This window comes from Glycine soja, chromosome 14 (assembly GCF_004193775.1).
Source record: "Glycine soja cultivar W05 chromosome 14, ASM419377v2, whole genome shotgun sequence".
Taxonomy (NCBI): domain Eukaryota; kingdom Viridiplantae; phylum Streptophyta; class Magnoliopsida; order Fabales; family Fabaceae; genus Glycine; species Glycine soja.
Genome location: NC_041015.1, coordinates 757279 through 778800, shown reverse-complemented (window position 1 = coordinate 778800; position 21522 = coordinate 757279). Strand labels below are relative to the sequence as shown.

The 21522-nt window shown below is 30.9% G+C and overlaps 2 protein-coding genes and 1 pseudogene across 2 annotated transcripts; 1 reads left to right on the top strand and 2 right to left on the bottom strand.

Annotated features, from left to right (window-relative positions):
• Positions 1–892: 892 nt before the first annotated feature.
• On the bottom strand, positions 893–2282 carry LOC114383457 (annotated as a pseudogene).
• Positions 2283–5078: 2796 nt separating this feature from the next.
• On the bottom strand, positions 5079–7227 carry LOC114384626 (protein GRAVITROPIC IN THE LIGHT 1-like). The gene is made up of 2 exons (XM_028344332.1): positions 6581–7227; positions 5079–5987 (listed from the first exon to the last, which is right to left on the bottom strand). Exons 1-2 carry the CDS (start codon positions 7182–7184, stop codon positions 5170–5172), a joined length of 1422 nt encoding a protein of 473 aa, XP_028200133.1. The 5' UTR covers positions 7185–7227; the 3' UTR covers positions 5079–5169.
• Positions 7228–11597: 4370 nt separating this feature from the next.
• On the top strand, positions 11598–15345 carry LOC114384785 (glucose-1-phosphate adenylyltransferase small subunit 2, chloroplastic). The gene is made up of 9 exons (XM_028344573.1): positions 11598–11865; positions 12112–12408; positions 12512–12781; positions 12872–13051; positions 13170–13273; positions 13382–13493; positions 13633–13731; positions 13941–14060; positions 14983–15345. The coding sequence occupies exons 1-9, from the start codon at positions 11617–11619 to the stop codon at positions 15097–15099; spliced, it is 1548 nt and encodes a 515-aa protein (XP_028200374.1). The 5' UTR covers positions 11598–11616; the 3' UTR covers positions 15100–15345.
• Positions 15346–21522: the final 6177 nt, after the last annotated feature.

The window sequence follows — 21522 nt, the reverse complement described above, 5'->3', positions numbered from 1 at the left end:
ACACCAATTGAAAACTTGAGAGAATTAGAGAAAGAAAGATTAATATGATAAATAATGTGATGTAATAGGACGGAAGGAATAAAAAGAAATAAAAATTATTGATTAAGTCTTTAAAATAAAAGTTTATAAAAAATTAATATCATCTCCCTTGAGCTACTAATTATACTTTTTAAGGTTATTTCTTCACTACACGGCTTGTGAGTTTTTATTTCACACACCCCTATTTCCATTGCTTTGTGATTTTGTGTTATACCTAATTTCGTTTGGGGAGTTGGGCTTGGTATAACTTTCTAACCTTTCCTCTCCGCCTGCACACTGCAATCATATCTATAAAGTAATTGATTTCTTTAAAACTGTTATAAATCATCACATAAGGGAGAATGAATGAAACTAGTTTTTTTTATACATGATTTTGAATATCTATGAAAAAAAAATTCTTAAAACCCCATGAAAATTAAATAATATAAATATTCTTAAAAAATATTATAAAATAAGGACAATTAATTTGATAAATGTATAAACAAAAAGTTACTTCTCCACTTCTCTGCCCAAGTATAGAAACTTGTTTTTAAAGGTGGGTTTCACTTAGAATTCTTTTATCTTCCACTATTTTGCACAATTCAAACGTGACAACGATTGTAAAACACTAATACTTGAAGTTTACAATCTGGTGCTCTTTCCATCCATCCGTCCGAATTCTTACGAAACAAACGTACCATTAGTTAGATATTGTTTATGATTACTCTGTTTGGCGGTAAGTGGAAAAGCACTTATAAACTAAAACTGAAAAGTGCTTTACATATATACTCTTTTTCCTACCACAAAGGACAGGAAATTAAAGACAAAGTAAAGCAGTCCCAACATCAAAGCCTGATTCCTTTTAACTACAGAATATGCTACATCAACACCAGCAAACACAGTCATGTTCTGTATTTTTACAAAATGTATATCCATTAATGTGCAAAATAACGTTGTCAGGGAAAGGAATGCAACTATACAAAACGTAAAAGAGTACCATATTCGTTAACCCACGAAATATCTTCCTACAACCGACTTTAAAATCCATTAGAACACCTAATATTCAGGTTTAATTGGCTTCAAGTAAAAGCGAAGATGACCCTTCTCACCAATCTGGTACTGAAACACAACAGGCAGATGCAGCTGGTTCGACAAAAAGATAGTGACTGTATTAGACAACGGCGTTGCCTTTGTGAAACTGTTCAAAAATGTCAATCCAAAATTCAAGCTCACAGTCTGAGTCATCTCTATCGCAGTAGCTTCCTCATCAGCCTGTATGCATTAATTGCATAAACAAATACACACATTCTAATCTCACAGAGAGTAATATAAGCCCAAATTACTTATTGTAACGTTAACCCTCATGAAAGAATTTGGTGCTAGTGAACATGTTACCTTGTGGACGGAAGTATTGTGCCAGCAGAATATAATTGAAGTCCCAATATCTCTTTTGGTGCTAAACCCCACACCCTCTTCGGTAACCTCAATGGAAACTAAAATACAGCAACACACATATGACAAAATTAATTAATTGCAAAGAATGAAGAAGCAGCAAGGATTAGAAACATGCATGCAAAAGAAAATGAACGCAAAGTAATGCATGCATGGAAATGAGAAAATATATATATAGGAACGAATTACCAGTGTCCCCAAAAATAGAGAGGTCAGTGCAAATCCTTGAAAACTTAGCTGAAGGCATCTTAACAATGGCATGGTAATACTGAGCCTCGGAATGAATGAGAACGGGCTTAGTGTCTATATCCACCAGATTCATCATAAAATGAGATATCAGGTCTTGGGCTATAACACACACAACAGCACACGAATCTTTAGAACAGCAAGCTAGCTTACGTTCTATCTTTTCATTCATCAAGAAAAGGGAAATGCATAAATCTTAAACTAACAAGAGAGAGAAGGAAAACAAACGTATTATACGTACAAGGGCTTTCGATGATGAAGATGGCGAAGTGGGCGCCATAGTCGGCTTTGATGGTGATGGTGTCATCTTTGGCGGCGGAACGGAGGATCTTGGCCATGTGGTTGAGGTTGACGCCGAAGGAGATGGTGCGGCAGAAGTATCAGAGCGGAGGAAAATCTCCGCCATTGCCGTTTGGGTGGGGTCCATGGCTAGCAGGGAGAAACCAGCGCGGGAGAAATTGAAGTTTGCACAGTTCACCGACATCTCATTTATGGCCTCAACCATGTGCTTCAGGACTGAACCTTGCACCCGACGAGCTTCCACCATCTTCTTTCTTCCTTAATTAGGGTTTCTTTCTGTTTTCGAATGAACGAATAACGACCAAATGGAATGTCCTTTATATACTGCAACATTCCTCACGGTGCGTTGCTTTAATTAATTCCCGCCATTACCAATTACCATATTCACTTAAATACTTAATTGATTTTTGTCTTCTAATCATCTGATTTTACTGTCTGTACTTAAATACAAGATTCATTTAATTATAAGGAAGATTGGGTTAACATATACAATTCAAATAAAAACAAAATTAGTTTATTTTTCCGTTAATTCTAAAATTAGTTCATATTTTTTAATTATGCTAATCACATTTTAAAAAAATAAGCTTTTTCATAAACATTACCATTCTGTTTTTTTATTATTATCTGAGTAACTTAGTTCTACTTTTTTTTTTTTTTGTAAAACAAACTATATTTAGTTAAATATTTTAAAATTTTGTTAACATTGCATTGGATCATGCATGATAACTTGCACTTTTAATTTTAATCCCTCACGACTGCAATATCATAAGAGACAAAAAAATGTAATTAAGTTGGACAATAAATCATCAACATGATATCTTATAACGTCAAGTTAACAATATTTATTAAATACACGATCCATTTGACAAGGAAGATTGGAAACATACAAGGTATATCTTAAGTCTTGGAATTTGTAATATTATATATTTTTCTAATTTTTAATCAATGAATGTTTTGTTTGGTTAATGTGAATTCAATCTCTGTCCTTGTTGAGTTGTGCAGCCAAATTGATGCTATGAAATACTAGCAGGCATTATCATTTTGGGGATTACATGATATTTTTCAATGATAACAATGGAAAATTTATAATTAAAAATAATAATAACAAACTGATTTAAATGTATCAATGCCATAATTTTTTATCTTCACTCTCACTTTTTTTTTATTGAATTTCCTATATTACTTATGTAGTTATGTCCCTTCACACCCTCCATTCCTTCTCACCCGTTTCTCTTCTCTCCCGTTCGCACCCCCTACCCCCTTCCCTTCAATATTTGTCATTGGTCGTCATTTGTTATTTGATAACAAAAAAATACAATAAAATGTTAAATTAGTGTGCTATAAAATACACGAGTCCTAAAAATAACAATTAAGTGTGGATTTATTCGATTTTAAAAATACTAACCAAAAACTTATTCAAATGAATCTATTATAAAACAAATAGTAAAAAAAATAATCAGTTTCATTGGCTTTTGTTTCTTTTGGAAAAATATTTAAAATAATGTGTTTAGGTATCATTACTCTAAACTCAATTATCTTATCACAATCCATTAATGCTTTCCATGGCTTGAGAACCCTTCCTTTCACATATATATTAACACTCATGTAAGTGCGAAGTACAAGATCATGATCACAATCTCTTAAATAATAGATGCTGCAAATCAAGATATTCATTTCAGAACCATCTCTTGTGTCTCATCACGCAAGAAACACTACTATAGCTTAATAAGAATCCTATATAGTTTCATTTGTTTAGGACAAGTAACTAAATATATTAATTACCATTCGGTAACACATTTATATGGCCATTGCAGCGAACCTCTTCAGTAACTTCGCTTTTCATCTTGGTCTCGACCGAATCAAGTGGATCTACTGTTTCAAAATTATATCTCACATTATAGAAGCAGAATGGTCCCATCCCGTCTTGAGATGAACAATCGATGAAAACAATAATGAAATTTCCCATAAAATTACATCTTTGGTTACTTTTGATAATTCATTTCACTTTTTCCTAGAAAATCACAACAACAAAAAAAATAAAAAATAAGGGTATCATTAACTGCTTTGTGAGTTTGATCTTCTGTGATAACATTGAATTGCGAAAAGAATAGTAATTTTAAAACATCTACTAATTAACTTTTCAATTTGACAGTTTGACTAAAAGATTCTGTTTGTCGTGAATCTTAAAAGGCCCAATATTTAGTAGTATCTTTCTATTCATCCAACGTTGTTGTGGGGTACATTGTCAACAAAACTCGTAATGATTGTTTGTTATAGCTGAAACACTGAGTGCCCAGTGAGAGAGGAAATCCTTAAACTGTATAGGTCAAATATTTTAATTTATGAGATTTTAAAAATTCTTCATCATTTATTGCTAAATTTAGTATAAAAAAATCATTTATTTAAAATCATTATTTTGACTACCGTTTTGAGCTAACAACTAACTTGTAATATACGTGTGTATATATATATATATATATATATATATATATGTGTGTGTGTGTGTGTGTGTGTGAAGCTACAATGTGATTTTTAGAATTCTTCACTGGTTTTTAATTTTGTAAAAAGAAAACATTTATTTCAATTAATTTTAGAATCATTTTGCATAAATGAATACTGAAATGAATGATATATATTTCACAAAATTTAAAACTAACTAACAAAAAGATTTTAAAATATCAAACACTAAAATGTCCGGCTAACTAATATAATGAACTAATAATTTATTTTACCTTTTATATTCGGGGAAAAGTATTAGCTGCAATAACAGATAACACATTCGAGAATGAACCGCATCGTAATAATCACTTCAATAAGGCTATCGTTGGTTATATATAAGACTTTTTTTATAAAAAAAAATTATAAGATTTTTTTCTATTTTTTAAATGTATTAATTATTTTTTATATATTTTTATTTAATTTTTTCTTTAAATATTTAATGAGAAATAATTAAATAAATAAATAAATAATAATAATTTAAAAATAATATTACCTGATAAATTTAATATGATTAAATATTTATTTTTAAGAAAATTAAATTAGTTAAAAGGATATACAAATGTATCACAACTTTGCATATAAGTCCTGCTAATTAAGCAAACATTAATTTGATCACTTTGAAACACAGCACTTAAATTAAGTCTCTATATAGCCTCAGTTTCTAGCCATCAAATAAACTCTAGCCTTTAGAACAGACCCATTTCCAAGCTTAAAACCGGGACTAACTGAGAAACCAACAATCTTTCGAGGAGGCACAGTCCCACCAGCAAATTTCAGCACACTCTCCATGTAACGCGGGTGGAACTCAGCTCCAGCACTTGCCTCAAACTTACTTGGCACAGGATCAAACGAGAACGCAACCAAATGAAGCAACCACACTCCCTTTGCCACCCCCAAAAACTCTTTGTAAAACCGAGTCCTTGGATGTTTCCCTTCAGAGACTACACTGTGCTGCTCCAAATCACCAAACAGTGACTCCTCCATCTTGGGGTGCACAATGGAAAGGTACTTGTTGGAGCAGAATTTCCCAAAATTACACGTTGCTAAAACTCCTCCAATGAGCTCAGAAGGGTCCACGGACTTCATGTGGCAGTATTGGCTGAAGCAATCGCCGCGAAACTGAGCAGGGTTGAGGAGGGAGGAGAGGGTGCTATTATCCATGTAGAAACTCTCGTGATCGAATCCTTGGAGCATTTTCTTGTAGATGTAGGATTCAAGGGCGTACTTGGCATGAAGAGTTGAGACCGTGGTTGAGGTGGTGGTTACTGAACAAGTATTTTTATTATTATAGTATTTGTCGGTGGTGGTGGCTGAAGCTGCTCCCATGGAACGAACTGCGGCATCCATGTCCCATTGTGCGTCGTGCATGAGCGAGAAGAGTAGAGATGTGAAGGACTTTGATGCTTCCTTTACTTGCGCCATTGTTGCTTCCAAGAGTTCTGGCGGGGATGGTGCTGCTACAAACCCTGCCGCTATTTCATGACACCAATGTCAAAACGTTGCAATTGGTATAATTAAGATGCTCTTCTTTTTTTTTCTTTTTCTAGACATTGAACAAGAAAGTTAACATATATACCAATTGAATTTTCTGGCTAACCAAACACAATTTTTATTTTTTCTAATATATGTATACAAAAGAAAAATGTTTTTTACAATAAATTGCATAACAAATTTTACAAGGAAGAAAAAAAGAGAGAAAAATATAAAATATAATAAATAAATAAATAAGTGTTATTGTATATATTATATGAATAACATAAATCACCTAAGAAACTCTACTAATTAAAATGAGTAGATTGCTCTTCATTAATTATTGAAACTACACCATAAAAAATATTACACGATTCTATATATATATATATATATGTCAATCTTCATTTGATACACCACTGACTGGTATTAAATTTTTTATTATAAACGTATAAAAAAAAAAAACTCGACTGTATATGGGTCTTGGATGAATTGACCCATCTAATCATTTTCCGCCTGGGTCAATTTTAAAGTGAAAGTGATCGACTGAGTTTTTCATTTCAAAAGTGAACTGTGATGTATTAATTTGTTTTACCTTGAATATGACTATTGGAAGCAAGGTTTCTCTTTGTGTAAGGCTGAGCTTTGTTTTGATGAGTTGAGAGGGTGGCAGCACACTGAAGCTTCTCTTTAAGATTCTGAAGTTGCAAATCCTCTTTCATGAGTAGTGTCTCGTAGGGTGCATGCCCTCCTCCTCTCCTTCTACCCTTGCCTTCTTCAACACTACTCACACTCCCATGGAACCTGTCCCTCAACAGAGCAAGCTTCTTCAGCTGTGCCACCACTGCCACGTCAGCCTCCCTCAATCTCTCCGGGTCCCACGGGCAGTGTGCTTCCTGCAAGCTCACGTACGCACTCTTCATTGCCGATACCGCTTCGAACACCTCCTCCATTAACGCCCTCATCTTCTTCAACTTCTTTTCCTCTCTTGAAACCTTCAAACCCATCACCATTTTTTCTTCACCGTAGTAACCTTCTTCGTTGGCATCTTCGTCTTCGTGTCTGTTTCCTAATGAGCCGCTGTGGTACTCCTCTTCCCTGTCGCCGACGTCAGACCTGTGATCGTCGAATGGGTGGAGGAAGCAGGAGGTGGTGACCCTTTGGATCAGATCGGAGAAATTCGACACCTTTCTGGTCATTGCTTATTGCTACGTAGACGTGTTTGTGCGAAAGAGAAAAGAGGAAACATAAGAATAAGAAAAAAGATGGTGGCAGCTGAGGTGGACCACGGAGTGGGGTCAGTGAGTTAATAATGCTGAACTAATCAAACAATGTAGGCTCCAATGTAACAATTAATAACCTGTCTTTTCACATGTGATTTGGTGCTTATAAATACCGACTTTGTTTGCACTTATTTGTTATTTTTAAAAATTAAGATGTTTATAAATATGTACTTTTTTTAATTTTCATATATATATATATATATATATATATATAACTTAGAATTAAGCATGTCATACAAATGATAGCTATCCATGTTCAAAATTTATTAACTTGTTTTACTTCTAGGCCTTGTTCATTCTTTGAGCCATTTTGGGCCCACCTTTGTTGAGCCTGCACCATCTATCCCAAAAATGACTAATTCAGTTGATAGTAGTTTCTCTGGTGCCTAAGTCAGTATGGCAATTATAGGTTGCTTAAGGTTTTGGTTTATATAAATTAATGTTTTCTATTTTTTAAATTTTTTTTTTAATTTTGGTTCTTTTAAAATATTTTGCTTATTTTTAGTTTCAAAAAATTTACATTTTTTTAATTTTGATCCGCATAAGATTTTAATTTATTCATTGTCTTTATAAATTTGTATTTATATGAATTAAAATATAAAAAATATACACTTACAAAGACTAAAAATGAATAAATGTTTTTTACAGGAATCAAAATTAAAAATAGAAAAATTTATAGACTAAAATTAAAAACAAATATTAACTTATATAAGAACCAAAAATATATTTAAAGAATTATAGGAATGGCTTCCGTCATGGGTAATGGGCTTGAAAGATGTTCTCGAACATTTTTTAACGTTTTAGGCCAATGTTTTCTTCTTATTGTGCAAAAAAGTAGTAGTTATCTTTCAATGCCTACTTGTCCTATTTTTTAGGGAAGTGCATTTGACCATGTCATGTTGTTGCTTTCGTCGTGCGTTCACACAATTTGCGCCTTCTTGAACACTTGAATCACTAACCTAATTTTAATGGATCCTAACTTTGTTCTAACAATTCTAAGTTTGCTATTAGCTGTCAGGTATCATTTATCAATCGTCAACGGCTAACCGTCAAAAATCAACGATCACCCGTCATCAATTGTCAGTTGTTATATCAGGCATAAGTTCTCAACTATTGGATATTAGATGTTAGTTATTAACTGAAGTAGTTGCCTCAACTTCTATTTTGATAAGTTAATCCAAACCTAAAAGGAAATTTGAGGTGGAGCCTTTTTAAAATTAATAAAAGTAAAAAACAATTAGAGACCTTGTAAAAAAATAAAAGTTTTTTCTTGTCCAACAGAGTTAAAATCTAATGCATTAAGTAAAAACACATCTTAGTTACTACTACACCAAATTAACTAATAATAACAACCGTATAAAGAAAAATGTTAACTCTCTTTAATAGTCTTTATCTCTAACATTTTCTCTATTTTAAACTAAAATAAATATACTAAAAATTATAAATTTTGGTGAATCTCACTTCTCATACCGTTCTATCTTAATGTTTTATTAAATTAATCTTTTACTTTTAGACCAAGGATATTCCCAAGTTAAAAAAAAAATCTTTTTTTATAAAATAAAATGAAATATACACGGGCCTTGTTATTGCCCATCTTTTCCCATACGTAACCCTTTTCCCTTTGAAATGTAATAATAATATTGGACTATTTGAGTGAGGCACGTAAGCATTACAAATTGAACACTGATTCTAGAGAAAACTTTCACTAAACTTTGTTTTGGCATAAAAACTTGCACCAAACTTAATTTACACAGTTTAGTAAGAAAATATGCCCCGCATTCTTCTTAATTTTTAAGAAAACTAATGATACCTTTTATGAAACTACTCCTTTCGGTAACAAAATTGATATAAAGTTAGACTCAAGCTTAGCATCACCGATTCACTAGAAGTCATTGTTTTCACTCCTTGTTAGCTATGCCTCCATTCTGCTTCCAAAAGTTCGATAGTAACGATTATCGTATCATACAATTGATGACCAACCCTTAACTTGAAAACTTCATGAAATCGTCCTTCTAGAGGTGCTACACAGGTGAATTGAACATGGAATTGTATTGAAAGAAAGGATTTAATCAATGCACTGATGGCATTCACGAGCAAGATACCTTATAAAGAAATTTTGCACCCATTTTTAATAATTACCACCCTACTATGGTTGGTGGCCTTTAAAGAAAGAAAAGCAAATTGAATTGCTGCCAATCCAAAGTTCCAAAACCATAACACCCGAAATACCAAAAAGAAAATATAAATGAGAAATTTTTTTACATAAATAATATATATAAAAAAAAAACAAGAGGTGTACCAATTCCTCCATCTCAAAAAATTATTAAGTAGTTAGGAAATATAATAGTCCCCATTAATTCCCATATCACATAAGTTTAAAATATTATTATTTTCATATAAATTAAAAAATCTAAATATATTATAGAGAAATTGATCAGAACTATATATAAATACATGTTAATCTCATAGTATTTAATATTTCTTCTGTAGGCTGTAGCCCCCACTAGTCCCCTCAAGTCCGTGCTTGAAAGCTACAACCCGTATAAGCTCGTGTATGTCAGAGAAGTCCATTCCTTTCATTGAAGCCGTGATACCTGTGTGGCATACAATTGCTCCCATGGAAAATGAGAAGGCAACCTAGTCAGTGCATGGTTCATCTTGCTAAAGAAACAGTACAAGAATGCAATGCCAACCATGTGATCATCTTGCTATGGCACTCTTTTTTTGTTAACCGTGATATGTGTTGAATAACAATATACTACAAGAAACTAAGGACAATTATAATAAAACAAACTCATCCACTCATCCAGCATTAGTTAAATAGATACCCTGAACTTTGAGGCGTTTGTTTTATGCCATTTTTTTCTATTAATTTCTAGCAATACGAAATTCATTTTTATTAAAAGGTTATGAAAAGAGATTTTGAAGTATCTTTTATTTGTAGCAAAGTTACATTCCTATGTCTTTGGTAACTTTTACTCTCACAGTGAAGAGTGAAAAAATGATATTCCTTAAAACAAACTCCCCCTTAAGATAAGGGCACAATGACTATGCACATCCACAAGGGACACCCAAATCAGGTTAGCAAGAAGAATGGATATGGATCACATGATTCCCAAATGTGTAGCATATATTAACTACTCACTTAAGCACCAAACGCCAGAGAAAGCCTTGAACAATTTCACTAACTATCAGTCCAAACGAACTGCTGTTTTGTATTTTAAATACAATGAATGACCATCTAAAATTTTCTTTATGCTTATTTTTTTCTTCTTTAATTTGTCTTCAAAGCCATATGGTTCAACAAATTTAGTAGTCCTCGAAATGTCATATAGGTTCATTAACATAATTTCTTGTCACTATTTTGAAAGCATTCCTCCTTTTGCTTCGTTAGCTTATTTTGCTGACCCTTCTGGCTTTATGACTCTAAGGCCCTAGCTTTTTTCTTTTTACTTTTTGGGCTTTTTGCCCCAAAGTCGGTCCAGCATTTTTATCATTGTTTTATAACGAGGAAAAATAAAATAAAATAAGTCTATAATTACCGAGCCTTTTCAAGTGCAAGCAACTCTATTTTAAATGGTTTTACTTAGTAAACTGTAGCTACCCACATATATATATATATATTTATTAGCATATTCTAATAGTATTAAATTGGTTTAATCCAATTAACGGGTGTAACTCAACTGACAAACATAAGTCAAATTTGTGGAAGAAAATCTAGATTTAATTTTCAAAAAATATAATTTTAAGAAAGATGAAAAAACTTTAAATATAAGTAAGTTTCAAACTAAAAATTAATATTATAACCAGTTGGAAGCTCATGAGAATCTCGAAATCCAAATAAAGAATCAAATGCCGTAATTAAGTTGGTTGGAAAAAAAGTGAATTAACCCAAATACAATCCAATCATTCAAGAAAAAAGAAAATCTTAAAAATTGAGAATCAAATATACCTAGATATAGAATAGACCGAGACAGATGCATGGGGACGAGATCTGAAGTGATCTCAACGGTGGTCATTCAACCATGAAATTACCCTTTCATCTCCTTCGAATAAAAGAACGGTTCAAATTGCGAAATCGTTCCTTCCACTTGCAATTTTGCATCTCTATCCTACGAAAATGTTCTTTGTCGTTATTTTTCCCCCAACGACAGATTTTTTAATTTTTTAAATAAATTAAAAAATCATCTACCAAAGTATCTAATAGTATCTACACTATACGGCACATAATAATAGCCAACACCATTTTCATATTAACAGTGTCACAAACCAATTCTGAACCACACACTCACTTATTTGTTTCTTTCAACCGAGACACTCACAAGTCACAACACACACACACATAGCAATGGCATCTATGGCGGCTATAGGTTCTCTCAATGTTCCACGTTCTGCTTCTTCCCGTTCATCCTTTGTGGGAAGAAAAAGCGTTCCACGCAGCCTTTCCTTCTCTGCATCACAACTTTGTGGAGACAAGATTCCCACAGATTCAGTTTTATTGGCACCAAAAATAGGTCGCAGTCCAGTTATCGTTACTCCTAAAGCAGTTTCTGATTCCCAAAACTCACAAACGTGCCTTGATCCCGATGCTAGCAGAGTTCGTTTACCTCCTTTCTTCATTTTTTTTTTTTGTCTCTGTCTTTGTTCCATTGTTACAACATAAAATTAGTGAGAAATTTCAAATCCCCAATCATATGTTTATTAGGGTGTATTTGTGGATCAAATTCAAAACAGGGATTTTTTTTTTTAGATCACAATAGTTTGAATTTTGATCTTGTGATATTTGTATTGGATGTGGATTGGTTCTGGTTCTGATTCTGATTCCAATTTAAAATGTTTATAGAGTGTGCTTGGCATTATACTTGGAGGTGGTGCTGGGACTCGGCTTTATCCACTCACCAAGAAGAGGGCAAAGCCAGCTGTTCCTCTTGGAGCTAACTATAGGCTTATTGATATTCCTGTTAGCAACTGCTTGAATAGCAATGTCTCCAAGATCTATGTTCTCACTCAATTCAATTCTGCGTCGTTAAACCGACACCTTTCTCGTGCTTATGCAAGCAACATGGGTGGCTACAAAAATGAGGGATTTGTTGAGGTTCTTGCTGCTCAGCAGAGTCCTGAGAATCCTAATTGGTTCCAGGTAATGCCAGCACTGCCTTGACTCTAAATTTTGGTACCTTGCGATGATAACTGTTGTTGTCCCTTGATTTGATGTTTTAACAAACTTGGTGTGATCATTGCAGGGTACTGCAGATGCTGTGAGGCAGTATTTGTGGCTTTTTGAAGAGCACAATGTTTTGGAATTCTTGGTTCTGGCTGGTGACCATTTGTATCGAATGGATTACGAGAAATTTATCCAAGCGCATAGGGAAACTGATGCTGATATCACTGTGGCTGCATTGCCAATGGATGAAGCGCGTGCCACTGCATTTGGTTTGATGAAGATTGATGAAGAGGGGCGTATAATTGAATTTGCTGAAAAGCCAAAAGGAGAACAGTTGAAAGCTATGAAGGCAAGCCCATATAAGATGTATTATATGTTGTTATTTATCTGGAAATTATTACCTGAACAATTGCTTAAAAATGCCACTTTTCTTTTCTAGGTTGATACTACAATTTTGGGTCTTGATGACGAGAGAGCAAAAGAAATGCCTTATATTGCTAGCATGGGTATATATGTTGTTAGCAAAAATGTGATGTTAGACCTGCTCCGTGAGAAGTTTCCTGGTGCAAATGACTTTGGGAGTGAAGTGATTCCTGGTGCTACTTCTATTGGAATGAGAGTATGTGTTCCTTCCGGTTGTTTAATATTACAAAAACTTTCCTGTTATTTTCTTGCATGGTAAATTTAGCATGCAATTTTTTGAGAATATTGTACGGCATGTTTGTGTGTATTCACAGGTGCAAGCTTACTTGTATGATGGCTACTGGGAAGACATTGGTACAATCGAGGCTTTCTATAATGCAAATCTGGGAATCACCAAAAAGCCTGTGCCTGACTTCAGGTAAATTGCCTATTTGATATATCCATCATATTGACAAATGTATTTCAATGATAGTGTTTTGTGGTTCTGATGTTTATGTGTTCATGCGTTTTGGCATATTGATTGCAGTTTCTATGATCGTTCATCTCCAATCTACACCCAACCACGATATTTGCCTCCCTCTAAGATGCTTGATGCTGATGTCACTGATAGTGTTATTGGTGAAGGATGTGTGATTAAGGTAAGCATTTCAGAACCTTCACATTCTACTGATCTGCTCTGTACATGAGATTTATACAATTCTTAACAAAGATGTCAAATATAATGAGATTAATTTATTTATAGGAAACTAACCTTGTATTCCATACTTTGTGCCATAGAACTGCAAAATTCACCATTCTGTGGTTGGGCTGCGATCTTGCATATCAGAAGGTGCAATTATTGAAGACACGTTATTAATGGGGGCAGATTATTACGAGGTAATAATGTGGCTAAATAACTTGTGCTCGGTTACACCTAGTATTTCCAAGTTTTAATAGCCAACAAGGAATGTCAAAGTGGTTGAAAGACTTAGATGAATTCATCGATTGTGAGTTTGCAATTGCATGTGGATAAGATTAATAGGATTGGCTTTAGTTTGACTAGCAGTTCTAACTGCAACATTGGTTTTCTGATTGTTGTGTTCCAGACGGAGGCTGATAAGAGGTTTCTGGCTGCCAAAGGCAGTGTTCCAATTGGTATAGGCAGGAACTCTCATATCAAAAGGGCAATTATTGACAAGAATGCTCGAATTGGGGAAAATGTCAAGGTTATAGCATCTTCTATTATATACAATTTTGTTCGTTGTTTTACATTCTAAGCCATTTTTTCCCAAGACAACAGGTGAGGCATAGTAGCTTTTAGGTGATTTTGGCATTGTTTTGTGAATCAAAATTGGAGTTTCACCTCAATAACCTACACAGTTAAGGTTTGATGGTTATTGAAGTCAAACTTAATTATGATTGAAGATCAGTATCAAAACCACTTAAGAAACTATCTCTTTTATATGTTAACATTGATTGACAAGTTGTTGGTTATGTCCAATAATTGATAATTTTAATATTGATTGCATATTTAATTATAAAATTTGTGTAATTTTATTTCTATTTAATTAAAGATCATGGTAGATTTCTAATTAAATATGCAATCTAAATCATTAAATTTATCTGGTGATTGTGGTTAAATATTCTCATTTCTCACAATGATACAATAATTAAGACTTTTTAAGTGGTCATGTGACACTAACTAACTTTTAATCTTAATCATTTATATTTGGTTGTATGGTTCAAATTTATAGATTTGATTTCTCACAGTAAAAAATAGTTTTCATTTAATATGTCTCCAATATATTTGTGTGGACATATCAATTGAGAAAAGAATAAATGTTGACCCTTGGATTTTATCATGAATGATCAAGATTAAAATATACAGTCATGTGCTTATTTAAAAAAATTCATGTAACTACTTTAAGTAATAATCTATCTTCAAAAAACTTTTAGTCTCTATCATGAGAATGATCACTCATATACAATTGTATGACTTGGATTTGCTCTTCATTGGGATAAAAATGGCTTTCTCACTAAATATATCCATGTTTTCTTTTCATACTGTGTTGCCATACATTGTTTTCATTCATGTGACATGTTACGAGATATTTTAAATCTAATCTATGGTTTGTTTCCAATTCTCAGATTATTAACAGTGACAATGTCCAAGAAGCTGCAAGGGAAACAGATGGGTATTTCATAAAAAGTGGGATTGTCACAGTAATCAAGGATGCTTTAATTCCTAGTGGAACAGTCATCTAAACACAACCACCTCCCCAAAAAATTTCTTGTACCCCAAATCCTAATGGTGACTGCGAAGCTCATTACCACCGCAGGAGAGTTTATCAAGCTCTGCTTCCACGTCTAAGATAGGCTTTTGTGTTTCATGATATATATTTTTGGGCAGTGGCTTGTAAATAATAGCGGAAGAGAAGGCCCGCTATGAGCAATCACGCTGTAAAGTTCGTTAATCAATTCAATAAAACAAGTTTCTTTATTTCGTACTAACTATACTATACACGCATGCTCTTTTATAGTAATATATTGCAAGGGTGACCAAGTTTTGGTTGGACAAATTTCAGCTAAATATGGTTGACAGAAACAAAAATGCAAATAATGACTAAGCGACTAAAAGACTATATTCCGCTATGTTATTTGGCACGTCCTCATAATCAAGGATGGAACTTACCTCAGAGCAAGGTGGCCTCCATCAAGGTTTTATCATCTAAAATAATTGAAATATTACTATAATACTATTTATAAGTAAACATAATATGAATTGCCATGTTAAAAGTAGAATTTAAATTATATTGTCAGAAGGGATTTAAGGAAGCGTTACAAAGATATTGAAAAATCTTCTATTAAGGAAACAGCAGCTCTATACGGCCTAATTGGGCGATCCAATATCCCCGTCCAACAATCATTCGCCATTGGGTGCTACCATTGGCCCAATTGCTCTTGACCCCTATCAGCTAAGTATAATTACCAAATTATCCTTCCTCATCCCACCTTACACTCGTTGCTAGGTATTTTATTTTTTGTTTGTGGTCAAACGAAATCATGATTCTGTTGTAAAATTTCGCATGACGGAATCACAATTTTGTTATTTTTGATGTTGTTGATGCACAACAAATACGTGATTTTATTATGCAAAATTTGATACTTCCGTTATACATTTTTTTCAGTGGAAAAATATTAAACAGAAGTTTGATTCTGTTATACATTTCTTCTTTCCTAGAACAAAATCAAAATGGAATTATGATTCCACTGTACAACGAAATCATGCTTTCATATTACCCCCCACCCCCGCAATGAAATCTTGTTTTTATTGTATATTTTTTCTCCTACCTTAAAAGCATTACATCATCATGTTTTTATTGCACAAAAGGGTGTGCTAATGTTTTACACATTGGAATCACGATTTTATTGTATATTACTGTTTTAATTGTTGATAATTTTAAAAAAAAATATACTCAAATTCAAGTTAGAACTAAATATATAAAAAATGATAGATCAAAAGAGATAAAAAAAAAATTAAGTTAAATGTTCATTCAATATTAAAGCATAACATGATATATCATATGTAAGTTAGAAATATATTTCATTTTGAAGATAAAAAAAATATATATTTAAAATTGATTCATGATATCCATTTGTAACTTAATAAACCATTCACTTGATATTAAAAACATAAAAGAATATATCATATGCATGCTGTTACGAGAGTAGAGTTTATCACTTATGAGAGAAGGGAGGGGAGGAATAGTGAAAATATGAAAAGACAAACAGTGGCACACATTTATATTTAGATATTTTTATTAAATTCCTTGTATAAAATAGTTAATTTCATTCAAGTTAAAACTTTAAAATAAAAGATATTATTATAAATTTATAGCTCGACACAAGGTAATTAAAAAATTTAAGATATAAAAATAATTATAAATTAATAAAATGTATAATGGTTAAGAAATGAACAATATATCGATCTAAAAAAGAAAAAAATATAAATAATCATTTTGGTCTTTAAACGTATATATTGGTGACAATTTAATTATTGAAAAAATAAAAATTTTAATTTAATCCTTAAATGTGTAAAAGGTGTGAGATTTACATTTTTGATATAACTTAATGACTAATTAGTTATTGAACTTTATAACTTAGTGTCAAATTTATTCTTGAAAAATATAACTTATTATTAAACTTAGTTTTTTATATCGTTAACATTGAATATTTATTAAAAGATAATAAACACTTAGATATTACTAAATTATATTTATTTACTGATATAAAAATTGCAAGTATTAAAATGTAGAAGCAACCGCAGACTCTATGACGGAACATTTTGTTAGCGGCCAAAATATTCAGTATAAGCAAATCAGAAATCAGTTGCTAATAGCAATTTGGGTTTTAGCACCACTACGTTCGGTCTCTGAATGGCTAAGAAAATTAGCGACCGCTTCACTACCTATAGCAATTGATTTTTAGGTAGCCAACGAGCATTTTTTGTGTGCACATCTGTGTAGAGAGATGAAGAGATAAAAACTTTAATAATCATGTAATAATATTGTAAAATAGTTTTACACTATCATCAAATTGTTATAAATATGACTTTCATGATACTACATAATTGGTATATTTTAGGATATTCTTAGGTTATAATTTGTTAACATGCTCATATTGAAAAATTAGAGTGTTTACCTTAACAAATCTCACAAATATTTATTAAGGTACACACCCTTATTTTTTAGTGATTTTTATAAAAGTTACATTGCTTCTTTTTTTTGTCAGTGTATTGTATCATCAATTTTGTTCATCACTCATCTGTGTTTGAAAATTTGACAATTCACCTTTAGTTGAATCTCTCTTGTAAATCTTATTTTCTCTATTCATATTGAATATGATACCTTTTAAGTTATCATTTGACTTTTAAAAGTTTTTAATCTTATTTTTTTATTTATAATTGTATGATATAAATTCATTTTTATTTATATTAATAAAGTAAATTATATTCACACCCTTTAAGTTTCTTCAAACTACACATAACTTGGCTGCTATTTTAATGTTTGCAAAAAAATCGTTTAAAAAAGATATATGATGTAATATTTTTCAAACAATTAAAGTATTTTAGAGATAAAAAAAATCGTGTGCAATCTAAAAAAAAATCTCAAAAGTATCAATATAATTTATTCTCTAATATACAAATCACTTTCTCATTAGATAAAATTTTAATTATATATAGATAAAGAGAGGAGGGATCAAATTACACCAATGTAACTTTGACAATTATTATACTATTTTATAATTTTCATCTGAATAATATTTTCTTAAAGCTCATTGTTGAATTGAAAGTTACTTTTACACGTATCACATATACAAATTTTGATATCAATAAAAAATCATTTGTTACTTTTTTCACATAAATTAAAATCGACGTAATACAAACATTTCAAAATATACTAAAATATTAATTATTTGATTACATTCTTGTTGTTACTTAATTTTGACAAAATTTGACACAAACAATATTAATAATATATAAATATAATTCAATGAGTAAATCAATAAAAATCACATCCTATAAAGTTATAAAAATAATATAATAATTATCAAAATTATACCAATGTAATTTAATCCCTCTTTATATATATTAACTCAGAAAATTTCATAGTTAAAAATAAATTCTTGAAAATGTGAAATCTTTCAAGAAAATTGATATCTTCTAATAAATAATCTTCTATACATAATCAAAGATGAAACCACATTAGAATAAGACATGATTGTCTATCAATAACAGTGATATTAGAATCCTGAATATATTAACTGTAGATACAACAGGCTAATCACTCGAACAAAGAAGGGCAGTATTCCTGCACTAATTTTTTGAAATGTCATATTTAAATGAGTTATAAAATAATTAGTAGTTGTTATTTAAATATATTTCTTAAATTTTCAGTATAAAGTTAATATTTGATAAATACACCTTAAAAATATTATACCCATAAAAATACCATGGAAATTAATTCTCACAATGTATGGTAATTGGCTCCACAGCTTAAAGTTGTGGACTGGATTGTTTGATTTAAATAAAAAGAATACTAAAGAAAATATGTGACATTATAAGTTAAACCTAGTCAAATAAATATAAAACCATAGTAACAAAATTGATAATTCATTATTTTCTGCAATTTAGTCATAATATTTTTTAAAGCGAAATAAAAATATAAGGCCAAACCACAAAACTCGCACATTAAGGCATGAAATTTCCATACTGTAAAAAAAATGGCATGAAATTTCCACACATACACAGGGCATGAAATGATTTGTCACCTTTATCACCAAAAAGAAAATTGATTTGTCACCCTCGCACTTTATATATGTTAAAGGATTGAATGCTTAATTTATTATCTCATCTGAGACTTATAATTAAAAATATACATATTTAATATATATATATATATATATATATATATATATATATGTCGTATATTATAAAATTTACTTATTGTTGTGAAACCTTTGAAGGATTGATAAATTTAATGTTTCTTTTCCTTTATTTATTCCATATATCATATAATAAATATTTTTTTTATTAATTATATATCTAAACATGCAATATTGTAAGTTGTTATTATACGGTGAGTTTGTTTAAAATTATTATTAAAATAAATGTTTATTTTAATAAAATAACTTATTTTCTTTTTTAAAATTATTTTTACTTAAAAAAATATTTTTTTCCTTATTTTATGAAACAAATTCTATCTGCTACTTAAAAAATCACTTAGATAAAAATATTTATTTTAATGTTTTTTTTAAGTTTAAATAAATTCATCCAAAATTTAACAAAGGTGTTTTTGTATAGTTTTTAACTTTTTTACCCTTAGAAATCGATAATATTAAAGGTTTATAATAACTAATGCATGTTGTTGAATCATTTGAATTAGATCCACTTTTAGATATAATTTTTAATTTATGATTAAAAATGTTATATAATGTTAAAAAATTATAATTAAAATCATAATAAGTATTTTTTAGGCTCAGAAACCGCTCTAAACCTTTGACCCATTTGACTTCGCCTTCTCTCTGTGTATGGACTGCAATACGATGTCTGTGTTGGTCTGTTGTCTGTTCTGATTTTGAATGTTCATTGTGTATGTGAAAATTGTACTTGGTGTACCTCACTCTGTAACATGAATTGAATTGAATAGTATAAACAATTTATGTATCTTTCATCTTTTTTTCTCTAGTCATGCGAACGAGGAGTACGATAAATTTGGCTCCGAATTATTACTTTCTTGTTAAGTACAAAGTTTATATAGTAACTTTTTAGAAGCCAAACAGTACTATCTTTATTTGTTTTGTTGGTTGAAACTATAAAACTAATCATCAATAACTAAAACAATATTATGTTTTTCTTGTTTTATTCTTTTACAATTTTACAATGGGATATCTTTTTTAAAAACTAAATACGTGTTTGGTTCCACTTTAAAGATCCATGTTCGGAGCAAAATCACATTAAAAGTGATGCAAAAGCAATTATTTATTATGTTAGGGTTAACGTTTTGCAATTTTTAATGTGTTTCCAAACACACTGTGAGTCCAAAATTTAATGTTAAATTATAATTTAATATATTTTAATAGCTTAGAATTAATTTTATCAAAATTAATCTTGCTTAATTTTATAACAAACAGTCCCAAATTTGACGAATAAATCTTGACAAAATAAACAGTGTTCTTTACATATATACCATGTAGAAGTTGTAGTACGTACTCCGATATCATAAATATTAAAAGTCTTAGCTGTGATACACGGATCCAACCAAAAAAAAAACTATGCTACTTCCACTAAATTGACAAATACATTGATGACAAAATAAAAGAGTGCTGTTTACGTAACGTAACGTATAGAAAGTCATAGTACGCCAATATTCTAGTGTTAGCTATGCTACTATCACTATATGACAAAAACTTATCATTGTGGGTAGAAAATATGAAAATGACTCTGAACATATGAAAGCATTTGACAATTTCATATCAATACACAGACGAAAAAATAAATCTTATTATTTCTTATTTACAAATAATACTTTAATGGTCATTTTAGTAGGGAAGAATAAAGAAAAAGAAAGAGAAAACTTTAATGAGCCTCATACTTTCACCACGTTACTTTAAATTGCCAATTAGAAAATATTGAACTAACTGATTCATACATTTTATGATTAACAGTAAGATAAATAATAATCAGTATCTTAAAAATATAGGTTAAAGAATTAAATATTTTTATTAAAATACATAAAATTGTATTGTTGATAAAAAAAAATTGTGTTCTCTTATAATTTTTATAGCAAATACTCTTGTCATTTCAATTCTTTAACTATATTTTGAAGACCCTGATTAGTAAAAGTGTTTTGAGAATTTCTCATTATTTGTTTATGGAGAAGTTAATTTTAATAAAGTAGTACTCTTAAGATAATAAATCATTTAAATTTGTTAAACAATACTCAAAATAATAGTAGTAGTATGAATGAGAGAGACAGAAGCTGACAGTGCTACTACTGCTCTCTAGTGCCTAGTCTCTCATGCTTTTGGCTGTCACATTCTGCCATAGCTTCCCAGCCAGCCCTGCTGTGCTGTGCTGTGCTGTGCTGTGCCATGGCTCCACCTTCGATGTTCTTGTTCTTTGTTCTT

Excerpts from the sequence above, each read along its gene's own strand:
- LOC114384785 (XM_028344573.1), top strand. The coding sequence starts at position 11,617 with ATGGCATCTATGGCGGCTATAGGTTCTCTCAATGTTCCACGTTCTGCT. Across the intron at positions 13,732-13,940 it reads TGGGGGCAGATTATTACGAG|ACGGAGGCTGATAAGAGGTT; the intron begins GTAATAATGTGG and ends GTTGTGTTCCAG. Across the intron at positions 14,061-14,982 it reads GAATTGGGGAAAATGTCAAG|ATTATTAACAGTGACAATGT; the intron begins GTTATAGCATCT and ends TCCAATTCTCAG.
- LOC114384626 (XM_028344332.1), bottom strand. The coding sequence starts at position 7,184 with ATGACCAGAAAGGTGTCGAATTTCTCCGATCTGATCCAAAGGGTCACC. Across the intron at positions 5,988-6,580 it reads TTCCAATAGTCATATTCAAG|CGGCAGGGTTTGTAGCAGCA; the intron begins GTAAAACAAATT and ends GTCATGAAATAG.